The sequence below is a fragment of the Salvelinus sp. IW2-2015 genome, linkage group LG19 (genome assembly GCF_002910315.2).
Source record: "Salvelinus sp. IW2-2015 linkage group LG19, ASM291031v2, whole genome shotgun sequence".
In the NCBI taxonomy this organism is placed as follows: domain Eukaryota; kingdom Metazoa; phylum Chordata; class Actinopteri; order Salmoniformes; family Salmonidae; genus Salvelinus; species Salvelinus sp. IW2-2015.
Genome location: NC_036859.1, coordinates 4,840,374 through 4,855,171, shown reverse-complemented (window position 1 = coordinate 4,855,171; position 14,798 = coordinate 4,840,374). Strand labels below are relative to the sequence as shown.

General features: G+C 46.1%; 1 protein-coding gene across 1 annotated transcript in view; it reads left to right on the top strand.

The window, feature by feature from the left end:
- zbtb46 (zinc finger and BTB domain containing 46) overlaps positions 1–14,798 on the top strand; it is a 152,813-nt gene that overhangs the window by 99,072 nt on the left and 38,943 nt on the right. Inside the window, 1 exon segment of the mRNA XM_070448765.1 lies at positions 11,467–11,751. Coding sequence (XP_070304866.1) covers positions 11,467–11,751 — 285 coding nt within the window.

Below are 14,798 nucleotides of genomic sequence, written 5' to 3'. Positions count from 1 at the left end.
CCCCCACCCCAGGTGGTGAAGGTAGGCAACATTACCTCCTCCACACTGATCCTCAACACGAGGGCCCCACAAGGGTGTGTCCTCAGTCCACTCCTGTACTCCCTGTATACCCACAACTGCGTGGCCTCACACATTTCCAACTCCATCATCAAGTTTGCTGATGACACAACAGTAGTTGGCCTGATTATCAACAACGACGAGACAGCCCACAGAAAGGAGGTAGGCACTTTGACAGCGTAGTGCCAGGTAAACAACCTCTCCCTCAACGTCAGCAAAACAAAAGAGCTGATTGTTGACTTCAGGAGGAACCAGGTTTGGCACGCCCCTATCCTCTTCAAGAGAACTGCCGTGGAGGCAGTCAAACACGTCAGGTTCCTCGGCGAACACATCTCTAATGAGCTGACATGGTCAACCACACAGACACTGTGGTGTAGAAGGCACGGCAGTTACTCTTCAACCTCAGGAGGCTGAAGAATTTCGGCCTGTCCCCGAGGGCCTTCACAGTGTTCTGCAGTAGCACCATCGAGAGCATACTATCGGGCTGCATCACGGGCTGGTACGACAACTCCACTGCCGAGGGTGGTACGATTAGCCAAACGCACCATTGGGTGCTCACTGCCTGCCCCCACCCACAATGGACATTTCTCATACTTACTCCCCCCCTCCCCACCCAATAGACATTTGTCATTGCTACAGTTGTCATTTTGTTTTATATTGTCTCATTCACTTCTCTTTTTTTGACCTGCACTGTAGGAACTCGGAGCATAAGAATTTCACTGTACCCTGCAATTACATCTGTAACCCTGTGCATGTGACTAATAAACTCATCGAATATGTTTAGGAACCAGGAATCTCCACCGCTGATATGGTTAGGGTTAACACTAACCCTTTGCTTAACCTCTCTGGTACAAGTGGGACGCCACCTCGCCAACAGCCAGTGAAATTGCAGGGCGCCAAATTCAAAACAACAGAAATCTCATAATTAAAATTCCTCAAACATACAAGTATTATACACCATTTTAAAGCTAAACTTCTTGTTAATCCAGCCACAGTGTCTGATTTCAAAAAGGCTTTATGGCAAAAGCACACCTTGCGATTATGTTAGGTCAGCGCCTAGCCACAGAAAACCATACAGCCATTTTCCAAAGAAGGAGATGTGTCACAAAAGACAGAAATAGCATTAAAATGAATCACTTACCTTTGATGATCTTCATCTGATGGCACTACCAGGTCTCCATGTTAGACAATAAATGGTTGTTTTGTTCAATAAAGTTCATATTTATGTCCAAATACCTCCTTTTTGTTCACGCGTTTAGTCCAGTAATCCAAAATGCACAAGGCGCAGACAAAAAACCAAACATTTTTCCATTACAGTTCGTAGAAACATGTCAAACGATGTATATAATCAATGTTTAGGATGTTTTTATCATAAATCTTCAATAATATTACAACCGGACAATTCCTTTGTCTTTAGAAATTAAAAGGAACGGAGCTCATGCTCACGGCCGCGCGCGTGACTAAACTCAAGGCTTTCTGACAGACCCCTGATTTAAACAGCTCTTATTCGCTCCCCCTTCACAGTAGAAGCCTGAAACAACGGTCCAAAGACTTTTGACATCTAATGGAAGCCTTAGGAAGTGCAATCTGACCCCATAGTCACAGTATATTGGATAGGCAATCACTTGAAAAACTACAAAACTCAGATTTCCCACTTCCTGGTTGGATTTTTCTCAGGTTTTCACCTGCCGTATGAGTTCTGTTATACTCACAGACATCATTCAAACAATTTTAGAAACGCCAGAGTGTTTTCTATCCAAATCTATTAATAATATGCATATCCTAGCCTCTGGGCCTGAGTAGCAGGCAGTTTACTCTGGGCACGCTTTTCATCCGGACGTGAAAATACTGCCCCCTACACCAGTGAGGTTAATAGAGAGGAGATTTCCTGTTCTAGTATTAGTGCTGAGTTGCCAGTCGCTATTGATTACCAAATTATGTTGAAAACGGGTGGTCAGAGCGAACTGCAGTCTGTACCCCTTTCTTACCCCTTTCTCAGAATGGACCAGATCCAGGGTCTGGACTGCTCATGCACACCCTGCTTTGTTGGGGAGTTGCCCACCGGTCGATAGACTTTCGCTCACCAGAGGTGCCTGGAGCGCTCTCTGGTGGCGATGGAGAGTCTGTCTCCTTTTCATTCTTTCTAGGGCTGAAGGAGCCGGCCTGATTTGAGCTCATCATTAGGATTCATTACATTTTGGCTCTGTATCCTTGGCATGATGCCTCGACACAGCTCGACAGGAGTGTCAAGGAAATCTGCTTTCTGCCACAGGGCTCTCTCCCCAACCACTGCAAGGCTCATGGAACGGCCATAACACACCTCCTGTAACCTTTCGGTTACTGGCCGAATGCTCTAACCCAGGGCTGCCCAACCCTCTTCCTGGAGATCTACCGTCCTGTGAGTTTTCAGTCCAACCCTAATTTAACACACCTGCTTCTACTTAATTAGCTGCTCAACAAATCAAATCAAATCAAATCAAATTTTATTAGTCACATACACATGGTTAGCAGATGTTAATGCGAGTGTAGCGAAATGCTTGTGCTTCTAGTTCCGACAATGCAGTAATAACCAACAGTAATCTAACCTAACAATTCCACAACTACTACCTTACGCACACACACAAGTGTAAAGGGATAAAGAATATGTACATAAAGATATATGAATGAGTGGTGGTACAGAACGCATGGCAGATGCAGTAGATGGTATAGAGTACGGTATATACGTATGAGATGAGTACTGTAGGGTATGTAAACATAAAGTGGCATAGTTTAAAGTGGCTAGTGGTACATGTATTGCATAAAGATGCAAGATGCAGTAGATGATATAGAGTACAGTATATACATATGAGATGGTAATGTAGGGTATGTAAACATTGTATTTAAGTGGCATTGCTTAAAGTGGCTAGTGGTACATTTTTACATAATTTCCACAATTCCCATTTTTAAAGTGGCTGGAGTGAGTCAGTATGTTGGCAGCGGCCGCTAAATGTTAGTGGTGGCTGTTTAACAGTCTGATGGCCTTGAGATAGAAGCTGTTTTTCAGTCTCTCGGTCCCTGCTTTGATGCACCTGTACTGACCTCGCCTTCTGGATGATAGCGGGGTGAACAGGCAGTGGCTTGGGTGGTTGTGTCCTTGATGATCTTTATGGCCTTCCTGTGACATCGGGTGGTGTAGGTGTCCTGGAGGGCAGGTAGTTTGCCCCTGGTGATGCGTTCTGCAGACCTCACTACCCTCTGGAGAGCCTTACGGTTGTGGGCGGAGCAGTGTGCCGTACCAGGCAGTGAACAGCCCGACAGGATGCTCTCGATTGTGCATCTGTAGAAGTTTGTGAGTGCTTTTGGTGACAAGCCGAATTTCTTCAGCCTCCTGAGGTTGAAGAGGCGCTGCTGCGCCTTCTTCACAACGCTGTCTGTGTGGGTGGACCAATTCAGTTTGTCCGTGATGTGTACACCGAGGAACTTAAAAACTTTCCACCTTCTCCACTACTGACCCGTCGATGTGGATAGGGGGGTGCTCCCTCTGTGTTTCCTGAAGTCCACAAATCATCTCCTTTGTTTGTTGACGTTGAGTGTGAGGTTATTTTCCTGACACCACACTCCGAGGGCCCTCACCTCCCCCTGTAGGCCGTCTCGTCGTTGTTGGTAATCAAGCCTACCACTGTAGTGTCATCCGCAAACTTGATGATTGAGTTGGAGGCGTGCATGACCACGCAGTCGTGGGTGAACAGGGAGTACAGGAGAGGGCTCAGAACGCACCCTTGTGGGCCCCAGTGTTGAGGATCAGCGGGGTGGAGATGTTGTTACCTACCCTCACCACCTGGGGCGGCCCGTCAGGAAGTCCAGGACCCAGTTGCACAGGGCGGGTCGAGACCCAGGGTCTCGAGCTTGATGACGAGTTTGGAGGTACTATGGTGTTTAAATGCTGAGCTGTAATCGATGAACAGCAATTCTCACATGGGTATTCCTTGTCCAGATGGGTGTTGGGAGTGTGCAGTGTGGTTGCGATTGCGTCGTCTGTGGACCTATTGGGGTCGGTAAGCAAATTGGAGTGGGTCTAGGGTGTCCGGTAGGGTGGAGTGATATGGTCCTTGACTAGTCTCTCAAAGCACTTCATGATGACGGAAGTGAGTGCTACGGGGCGGTAGTCGTTTAGCTCAGTTACCTTAGCTTTCTGGAACAGGAACAATGGTGGCCCTCTTGAAGCATGTGGGAACAGCAGACTGGGATAAGGATTGATTGAATATGTCCGTAAACACACCAGCCAGCTGGTCTGCGCATGCTCTGAGGACGCGGCTGGGAATGCCGTCTGGGCCTGCAGCCTTGCGAGGGTTAACACGTTTAAATTTTTTACTCACCTCGGCTGCAGTGAAGGAGAGCCCGCAGGTTTTGGTAGGGGGCCGTGTCAGTGGCACTGTATTGTCCTCAAAGCGGGCAAAAAAGTTGTTTAGCCTGTCTGGGAGCAAGACATCCTGGTCCTCGACGGGGCTGGTTTCTTTTTGTAATCCGTGATTGACTGTAGACCCTGCCACATACCTCTTGTGTCTGAGCTGTTGAATTGCGACCGATTTTGTCTCTGTAACTGAGACTTAGCCTGTTTGATTGCCTGCGAGAGAAATAGCTACACTGTTTGTATTCGGTCATGCTTCCGGTCACCTTGCCCTGGTAAAAGCAGTGGTTCGCGCTTCAGTTTCACGCGGAATGCTGCCGTCAATCCACGGTTTCTGGTTTGGGAATGTTTTATCGTTGCTGTGGGTACGACATCGTCAATGCATTCCTAATGAACTCGCTCACCGAATCAGCATTATCGTCATATTTTGTGTGGACGGCGATGCGGAACATATTCCAATCCGCGTGATCGAAGCAGTCTTGAAGCGTGGATTCAGATTGGTCGGACCAGCGTTGAACAGACCTGAGCGCGGGAGCTTGTTGTTTGAGTTTCTGTTTGTAGGCTGGAATCAACAAAATGGAGTCGTGGTCAGCTTTTCCGAAAGGGGGGCGGGGGAGGGCCTTATAAGCGTCGCGGAAATTAGTATAACAATGGTCTAGTGTTTTTCCAGCCCTTCAAGACCTTAACTAGCTGAATCAGAAATGCTAAATTACGGTTGGAGTGAAAACCTACAGGACAGTAGATCTCCAGGAAGAGGGTTGGGCAGCCCTGCTCTAACCATTAGGCTAATTCTACCCTTCCAGATAGAAAAACAGTTGGTAGGATAGGTAGCCTTATGGAGTGCTAGCCAGCTTAGCCTTGCAGCTAAGTCAGCCAAGTCTCCGCAGCTAGCCGTGTGACGCTAGCTACAAATAGAGGTAAAAGAAGAAAAGCGGCGAAGCAAATTGTGACACGAAGCGAAACGTTTTCTTTTTGGTAAAGTCACCCAACACAAAAGACGAGAGCTGAAAAATACTGCTCTCAGCAGCGTAACCTTGACGGCACATCTGTGAACAGGTAAACAGAAAAACAGATGACGTTGGTGAGGAGAGCTGAGAAGAACTCTTCTGTGAGGAAGAGAAGGAGAGTGATCAGAGGGCAGGTGAATGGCTCTTTAGTATGAGGGGAGGGGCTTCATCATTCACCACTCGACCTGTCTGTCTGACAGACGAGTATGATTGGGTCCTTCGAGCTACTTAGACATTCTGATAAATCCCACAGTGAGATGTTGAAAGGAATAGTAGAAAGAGAAGCACTGTATCTACTGTCCATTAGTTGTAACTCTCCATGGAAGATACTGGATCGATCTATCTCTCTTTCACACACACAGGATACACTGTACGATAAAGACACACACACTTCTTTTGTTTGAATCCAAATCACCTACATATCACACGCTCACACACACGCATACATTCTCAAAGAAAGATGCACACAGATTCACACACACACGCTCACACACCACACTCACACGCCTATTTGTGTCTTCTCTTAAAATTGTGTTTTATTTAGCATAAATGTGGAAGCCAAGGGTACCCGGCTACCATGGCAACCAAATTAAACTGAGAATCTCTTCAGAAAGCTGATATTTAAATTATTCTGACCCTTTATGAAAAGACAAATGAAACCGCTGCACCGTGTGTGCAGACTACTCTCCTTTGAAACAAAATGAGTCGGGAAACATATTAACAAAAGCGTGCCTGTTTTTACGTGTAAAACCACGAACAAAACATGAACATGTAAACATTATGCAGATCGCGTACAATAATACAATCATATGACATATCATTCGGTACATCAATATAACAATGTATCACGTAACATAGACGAAACGCATCTTTGGAACCAGCTGCAATATGTCCGTGTTTTCTCATAGCCCATTCCAGTATGTTCCATCGCAGAGCATTCGAGATCAAATCAAATGAAATTGTATTCGTCCCATGCGCCGAATACAACTGTATAGATAATTAGCTTTGAGACTAGTTCTGATCTGTTAAGTGATTATATACAGTATGTCAGGACTAAGGATAATGTTTAAGTAACACATAACAATTACATCGTGGGATGATAGACTGACGTCATGAGGATTATGTTATATTGAAGCATGTTGATATGTAATCATGTCTAATGGTATGGACCTCATGATGACCAGATTGTCTTTGATTAAACCACGTATGATGCTGTTACTGTTCATATCAGATTGTGTAGATGGGATGGCGTTTTAAACTACATTCTAATTGTTTTACAGTCCTAAGAGTATTACGGTGATCTAAAACATAGATACAAAATAAATCACTCTAACTGTCAAAAATATTGCGCACTAATACCATACACAGACAATATGACATAGTGTAGCATGGCTTGGCTCGTATACTGTTGGTGTTCATCTCTGAAGATAGACAGTATATTAGGAGGGTTGTGTTTGGCTGAAGTGTGATTACTCTAGTACTGGTCCTAGAAGTGTGGACATGATCCATCTGTAGCCCCGCTGGTAGAGAGGATGTTGGGTAAACAGGTCAAGGGTCATTCTCTTGTCCAATGAGCAGATGAGTGGAAGAAGATAGGGGTAAGAGGTCTCTCACTCCTCCTCCCTCTGTTCCCTCACCCACCCACACACACCCACACACACACACACACACACAGCACAAACTGCGGATCTATTTTATTGATTGACTCCTGTGCCTGCTTGACTGCCCAGTGGTGGAGGAGGGGCAGGGCTCTAATGAATACCTCCACCACGTGCCCCCTACGTCAAGCCCTACTCCCCCACCTTCATTAACTTTCTGTGTGTGTGTGTGTGTTCTCTGCCTGTGCCTCCTCTTCAATTGCCCCCCTTTCTTCATAACGAGCTTTTCCTCAAGCCTTTGACACTGGAAATACTTGTTTGTACTGCGCTTTCTCTCTTCCTTTCTCTCTCTGTCTTGGTGTGAGGTGCCAGTGTGTAAATCATGCATAGCAAATCCATGAATCCATCCCTTAGTCGTTCAGTACGTACTGTATGTGTCAATCAAATAATTGATTTAAAGACGAGGCAATCCAGGTAATTATTACAGATCACGATCCCTCCCCACATACGGTACCCCTAGTATTCAGTAACTTTGCCAAGGTGTACTTGACAAAGAGGGGTCCGAGGATGTCTACAGGACAGAAATAACGCACTTGACGGATGGTGCAAGGAAAACAGACTCATTCTTAATGTGAAGAAAAAAAACACACAAAAAAACAAGGACTGCAAACACACAACAGATATACAAAAAGGGACAACAACGGTTGTATTTCATGCTGAGATGAAATACATATTAGGTCAGTAAAAGAATAACGACCATACTTTGTTCAAAGTGCTCTCACGTTCTCTTTCCAAGCCTGGTACAAACAGCCGTCCGTCGCAAATAAAAACCTACTACACAAAATAGTGAAGCTGACAAGCAAAATCAGTGGAGTTAATCTGAAGGACATGGATGCACCGTTGCTGGAGAGAGTGGTGAGGGCAGGAGCGACCATTTCCACCGACCTGACACACCCGCTCAACCAGGAGCACCTGCTCCTACCATCAGGCTGTCGATACAGGGTCCATCTTTACAAAACCGCCAGAGCCCAGAAATCATTCTTCCCGACCAGTATAAGTCAATCGAATATATATCTGCTCAACCCCCCTCCCCCACCCCCCTCGAACTGAATTCCAAACTGTATCCACATGTGCGGTCTGCTGTAGTTATTGCTGGTGATTTATGTATGTGTTTATGTATGTCTATCGCCCCCGCAATACTATGGCATTGGTTGAAGCTCAATGTTAAATTCCTACCATCATATTTTTTATACATTCAACCAGGCAAGTCAGTTAAGAACAAATTCTTATTTACAATGACGCCCTACCCCGGCCACACCCGGACGACGCTGGGCCAATTGTGCGTCGCTCTACGAGACTCCCAATCACAGCCAGATGTGATACAGCCTGGATTCAGGGACTGTAGTGATGCCTCTTGAACTGAGATGGAGTTTATTAGACCGCTGCGCCACTCGGAAGCCCATATCGAAGCCAATATGACACCGACGTAGACGAAAATGTGCGAATAAACATGATTGCAGCTACACAACACACCTCTCGTCATGAGCCATCCAGTCGTTACTGAGAACCACATACCGGCTGGATTTATAACCGGGTCATTAGCAATTGAGTTTTCAGAGTTTTTCTGCACCCACCAATCTCAAATTCTAGACGTCCAATTAAACGAAACCATAGCGTCCATAAAGTGACCATTGGAAGAAAAAAAAATATGCAGATTAACATAATGTATAAGTTCAACGGGTTTGTTACATTTATAATTTATCCCTCTCACATGCTCATTTCTTTCCGTTAAGAAACAATAATGTGCTACCTTTTTGTAGCATTTCTGACAACGCTAACATCTTTTCAGCCGCATCTCAAAGTTCTAAAACCGTGACCAGCACCTCGGTTGCTGAGCAACAGCTAGCTAGTAGCAGGCTAGCAGCTGTATTTAGCTAGCTAACACCAGTCGGATGAGAAGCAAGCTACAATCAAAGGAAGCTAGCTAGCTATATTTTTCTATGGAAGGTTTTTCATATGGCTGAAGGCATCTTTGTAAACTAAATCAGAGCACAAACAAATAAGGTTGTGAGTTATAGCCAGTTAGCTAGCCAACTAGCCAGTAGCTACAAGCCAATGAGACTGTAACATATCTGTACAGGTCATGAACGACAACTCAATGTTGACAATATAGTATCTAGTTAGCTACCTTCTTCCATAAAGGATAGCGAGCTAGCTAAGTACAGTTCCTAGTCAACACCAAACTTTGGGAACCTTAGGGAAACTGTCACACTTCTAACTTCTAATACATGCAATCGGCATCTAGCAACTATGGCATGATACAGTCAAATTGTCTCTATAGCTACATCTGTAGCCAGATGTGTTTCGGCACAAACAGCTGCTAGCTAGCTTACATTTCCTCAACCAAGACCAACCTCACACAACTGTAGCTGATAAAACGAATTGTCTTGCAAAGAAACAGTTAGCTATGTTGAATCGAAACCAGGCCAATGCACATGAAAGTAGCGCATTGGCTGTGTATTGCAGTTGGTGTACACATGCTAGCTAGCTACTTAGCTATATCAACACACAAGACAGACTGTGTGTTGATCGGGAGACAAGTTAGGATCGAGGGAAAGATGAACGGAGCAAAGTACAGAAGGTTTGAGTTCTAAGCAACCTACAGTAGCTACTGTAGTAAGTCCAAGCTGTGTGCTAGAAAACCTTGGTAGAGCTTCAGACCAATCTTCTCACTTAAAATTCGTTTTCTTTTGTTTTTAATATATATTCACACACTATGAGGTTTGAATAATACTGTGAAATTGTGAAAGTTATGATAATTCACTTTTAGTGCGAGAGCTATTTGAAAAGACCACCTGAAATTTAAACTTGTTTGGCTGGGTGTTTTTGATTTGTTAATAGACCAATAACAAAGAGAGTTTGCCCTCTTGTCAGCCAATAACGGCTAGTTTTCATGTTACACATCCCTCCCATTAAGATCCTCCAATTAGGCCTGTCTCTCAGACCACTCCCAGACAGTCCTAGCAAAATTCCTGCTTGAGAAATCATTTTGCTTCCTCGCTCTGACTTCCTCTCCTTCTTTCTCTCTCGTTGCCTACTCCCTTACTCTGTCTTCCCTTTCCCCCTCTCTCTCTCTCAATTGTTATCTTTATCAGTTGCTGTGAGTGGTACGTTTGTGTGTGTGTGTGTGTGTGTGTTGTGTTGTGTGTGTGTGTGCGTGTGTGTGTGTGTGTGCGTGTGTGTGTGTGTGTGTGTGTGTGTGTGTGTGTGCCAGCAGTGCTGTCAGTAGCTGTGTGTGACAGAGATATAGATCTACAGAGAGAGGGCGTGTGTCTGCTGATGCAGCTGTTCACAACACACTCTCTACGTTACTCTGTCACTGGGCTGCCACTGCAGTCTAAACAAGCCTTTAGTCTCTCTCTGTATTCTCTCTCTCTCTCTTCTCTTGTTTCTCTTGCCCTCCATCTCCCTCTCTCTGTGTCCCCGCGGAATCTCTCTCTTGTGTGCTCCATCTTCTCTTCTTTGCTCTCTCTCTCTCTCTGTGTCTCTCTCTCTCTCTTTCTCTTGTTTTTTCTCTTGCCCTCCATCTCCCTCTCTCTGTGTCTCTCGCGGAATCTCTCTCTTGTTGTTCTCCATCTCTCTCCTTTGGTCTCTCTCTCTCTCTCTGTGTCTCTCTCTCTTCTCTTCTCTTGTTTCTCTTGCCCTCCATTCCCTCTCTCTGTGTCTCTCGCGGTATCTCTCTCTTGTGTTCTCCATCTCTCTCCTTTGGTCTCTCTCTCTCTCTGTGTCTCTCTTCCTCTCTCTTCTCTTGTTTCTCTTGCCCTCCATCTCCTCTCTCTGTGTCTCTCGCGGAATCTCTCTCTTTGTGTTCTCCATCTCTCTCCTTTGGCCTCTCTCTCGCTCTGTCTCTCTCTCTCTCTCTCTCTCTTTCTCTTGTTCTCTTGCCCTCCATCTCCCTCTCTCTGTGTCTCTCGCGGTATCTCTCTCTTGTGTGCTCCATCTCTCTCCTTTGGTCTCTTTCTCTCTCGCTCTCTCTCTCTTTCTCTTTCTCTCTCTCTCTCTGATTTATTTGTGTTGTGTGCTATGTCAACCGCGTCCGGTCCTTGTTGTAATTGGTAGAGTTAAAAGGAGACGTTTTTCATGGATGATCAAAAACAGTCAAGACAAAAATGTATGTTGTCAACAGCCAGGCAGCCCATCTGTCCCATTTTGTTATTTACACATGTGAAGTTTAGAAAGAAAGGAATACTGATCATCAGTAAAGTCTGTGGGTAACTGATTTTGTGTTTTTTTGTTGAAATATCTTACATTGTTTATATTGTCATGTGTGAAGAGTAATTTGGTGCATTTCAACATGACTAATATCAATCAAACTCATTCAACTAATTATTAATGATTCCTCTCTGTCTGTCTCCAGGTGCAGATGTGACGGAGCCCAACAGCTCAGACAGTCGCGGAGAACGTCTCGACTTCTTCCTCAAACAGGAAGAGTCTCTGGCAGCGAGCGAGGCCAACTTCCTGGGTGCCAGCGAATCAGATGAGGCCGGAGGTGGAACCGGGGGCAGGACTACCCCATTGGTAGCCAATCTGAGGGCAGCGTTGATGAGCAAAAACAGCCTGCTGTCGCTACGGGCTGAGATGCTGGGAGACGATAACCCTCTATTGTTTGAATACCTGCCCAAAGGAGGGCACTCCCTCTCACGTGAGTTACTGTTATAGTACATGACACTCTATAACTGCTGTTTTAGTGTCACACATTACCACTGATATAGAACCACCATTCTCTTCTTGGCTTTGGTGTGTATGCATGCTTGCGTGTGTGCTGTGTGTGTTCAGTATGTAACATGGTGCGTGTGATGGTGCGAGAGAGGATTACTCAGTTGTGACTCAGTGAGAGAAGGTTGTGCTGGGATGGCTCCCGGGTGTGTGAGAAAATGTTTCCTGGATTTCTTGTGTGTGGTTTCGAACAACAGGGTTTAGCCATGTTCATCTGTGACTGAGTGAATGAGTGAACGATGTAATGTGGGTGGGTCCGTGCAGGTGTGTGTGTATGAGGCTTTGAGGGTGGCCTTCCCCTACCCTCCATCTCGTTCTAAATATATCATGATGCTAGTCATTGGTATGATAAAAGCTTTTAAATCATCAACTTACATTTCCCCCTCACTGCGCCTCTCTGTGAAGTTATTTTGGACCAGTGGAATATATCTCCCAGTGCATATTTGTGCGTGCGTGCGTGTGTGTGCGTGTGTGCGGAATCTCTCTCTTGTGTGTCTCCATCTCTCTCCTTTGTCTCTCTCTCTCTCTCTGTGTCTCTCTCTCTCTCTTTCTCTTGTTTCTCTGCCCTCCATCTCCCTCTCTCTGTGTCTCTCGCGGTATCTCTCTCTTGGTGTTCTCCATCTCTCTCCTTTGGTCTCTCTCTCTCTCTGTGTCTCTCCTCTCTCTCTTTCTCTTGTTTCTCTTGCCCTCCCATCCTCCCTCTTCTGTGTCTCTCGCGGAATCTCTCTCTTGTGTTCTCCATCTCTCTCCTTTGGCCTTCTCTCTCTCTCTGGTCTCTCTCTCTCTCTCTCTCTTCTTTCTCTCTTGTTTCTCTCGCCCTCCATCTCCCTCTCTCTGTGTCTCTCGCGGTAATCTCTCTCTTGTGTGCTCCATCTCTCTCCTTTGGTCCTCTTTCTCTCTCGCTCTCCTTCTCTCTTCTCTTTCCTCTCTCTCTCTGATTTATTTGTGGTTGTGTGCTATGTCAACCGCGTCCGGTCCTTGTTGTAATTGGTAGAGTTAAAAGGAGACGTTTTTCATGGATGATCAAAAACAGTCAAGACAAAAATGTATGTTGTCACAGCCAGGCAGCCCATCTGTCCCATTTTGTTATTTACACATGTGAAGTTTAGAAAGAAAGGAATACTGATCATCAGTAAAGTCTGTGGGTAACTGATTTTGTGTTTTTTTTGTTGAAATATCTTACATTGTTTATATTGTCATGTGTGAAGAGTAATTTGGTGCATTTCAACATGACTAATATCAATCAAACTCATTCAACTAATTATTAATGATTCCTCTCTGTCTGTCCCAGGTGCAGATGTGACGGAGCCCACAGCTCAGACAGTCGCGGAGAACGTCTCGACTTCTTCCTCAAACAGGAAGAGTCTCTGGCAGCGAGCGAGGGCCAACTTCCTGGGTGCCAGCGAATCAGATGAGGCCGGAGGTGGAACCGGGGCAGGACTACCCCATTGGTTAGCCAATCTGAGGGCAGCGTTGATGAGCAAAAACAGCCTGCTGTCGCTACGGGCTGAGATGCTGGGAGACGATAACCCTCTTTGTTTGAATACCTGCCCAAAGGAGGGCACTCCCTCTCACGTGAGTTACTGTTATAGTACATGACACTCTATACTGCTGTTTTCTGTTTTAGTGTCACACATTACCACACTGATATAGAACACCAATTCTCTTCTTGGCTTTTGGTGTGTATCACTGCTTTGCGTGTGTGCTGTGTGGCATGTTCAGTAAATGTAGCACAAACATGTGTGGGCAGAGTGTGAATCGCGTGGCCGAGAGAGGATTCTCAGGTTGTCTGGTTGGTTGGACTCAGCAGTGAGAGACAGGTTAGTTGGGCCGTGGGATGGTCCGTGTGTGTGAGAACATGTTGACGATTGCTTCCTTCCTGCTTTGGCTGATGTGGTTTTGCACAGCTCGAACTAGTGTCATGAGTCCACTGTCATGGCCGTATGTTGCTTTGCTATTGTCGCGTTGCCTTTTCCTCTGTCTCTCACTACCCTCTCCTGCTGGTTATACCCAGCTTTAAGGTCTCATTCTTTATTCATGCCATTGTGACTGTCCACTTTGACGTGCGATGTATGGATATGATCTGCCCGTGCAGTGCATGATTTGTGGCGTGTGCGTGTGTTGCGCTGTGTGTGTCGTCTGTGTGTGCGTGTGTGGGAGTGTCGTCGTGTGTGTCGCGTGTATGTGAATATATCATGATGCTAGTCATTGGTATGATAAAGCTTTTAAATCATCAACTTACATTTCCCCTCACTGCGCCTCTCTGTGAAGTTATTTTGGACCAGTGGAATATATCTCCCAGTGCATATTTGTGCGTGCGTGCGTGTGTGTGCGTGTGTGCGTGTGTGTGCGTGTGTGTGCGTGTATGTGCGTGTGTGTGCGTGTGTGTGCGTGTGTGTGTGCGTGTGCGTGTGTGTGCGTGCGTGCGTGTGCGTGCGTGTGCGTGCGTGTGCGTGTGTGCGTGTGTGCGTGTGTGCGTGTGTGTGTGTGTGTGTGGTGGTGTGTGTGTGTGTGTGTGTGTGTGGTGTGTGTGTGTGTGTGTGTGTGTGTTTATTTCTCTTGGCTGGTAATTGTCTCCTTTGTGCCGAGTAGTTTCTGTCTTTGTTTGGGGAGACAGAGAAAGGGTCCAACTCTAAAACCTCGTCATGCCCTTTTCACTACAATAGTACTGGAGACTGGTGCTTTAACACTTTGGCTGAATGGACCCCCACCCCACTCCTCCCCCCCACACACACACACTGTCTAGTGTGCCAGAGAAAGATGTCTCTCTCTGTTGGTTTGCTTTAAGTGGAGAGACTGGGTCCTGTCACAGACTGACTCTTATCTGACAGGCTCTTACGGAAGGAAGAGGCCTCTATCACACCACACACACGCACGACCGCACGCACGCACGCACGCACGCACGCACGCACGCACGCACGCCACGCACGCACGGCACGCACGCACGCACGCACCACACACCACACCCACACG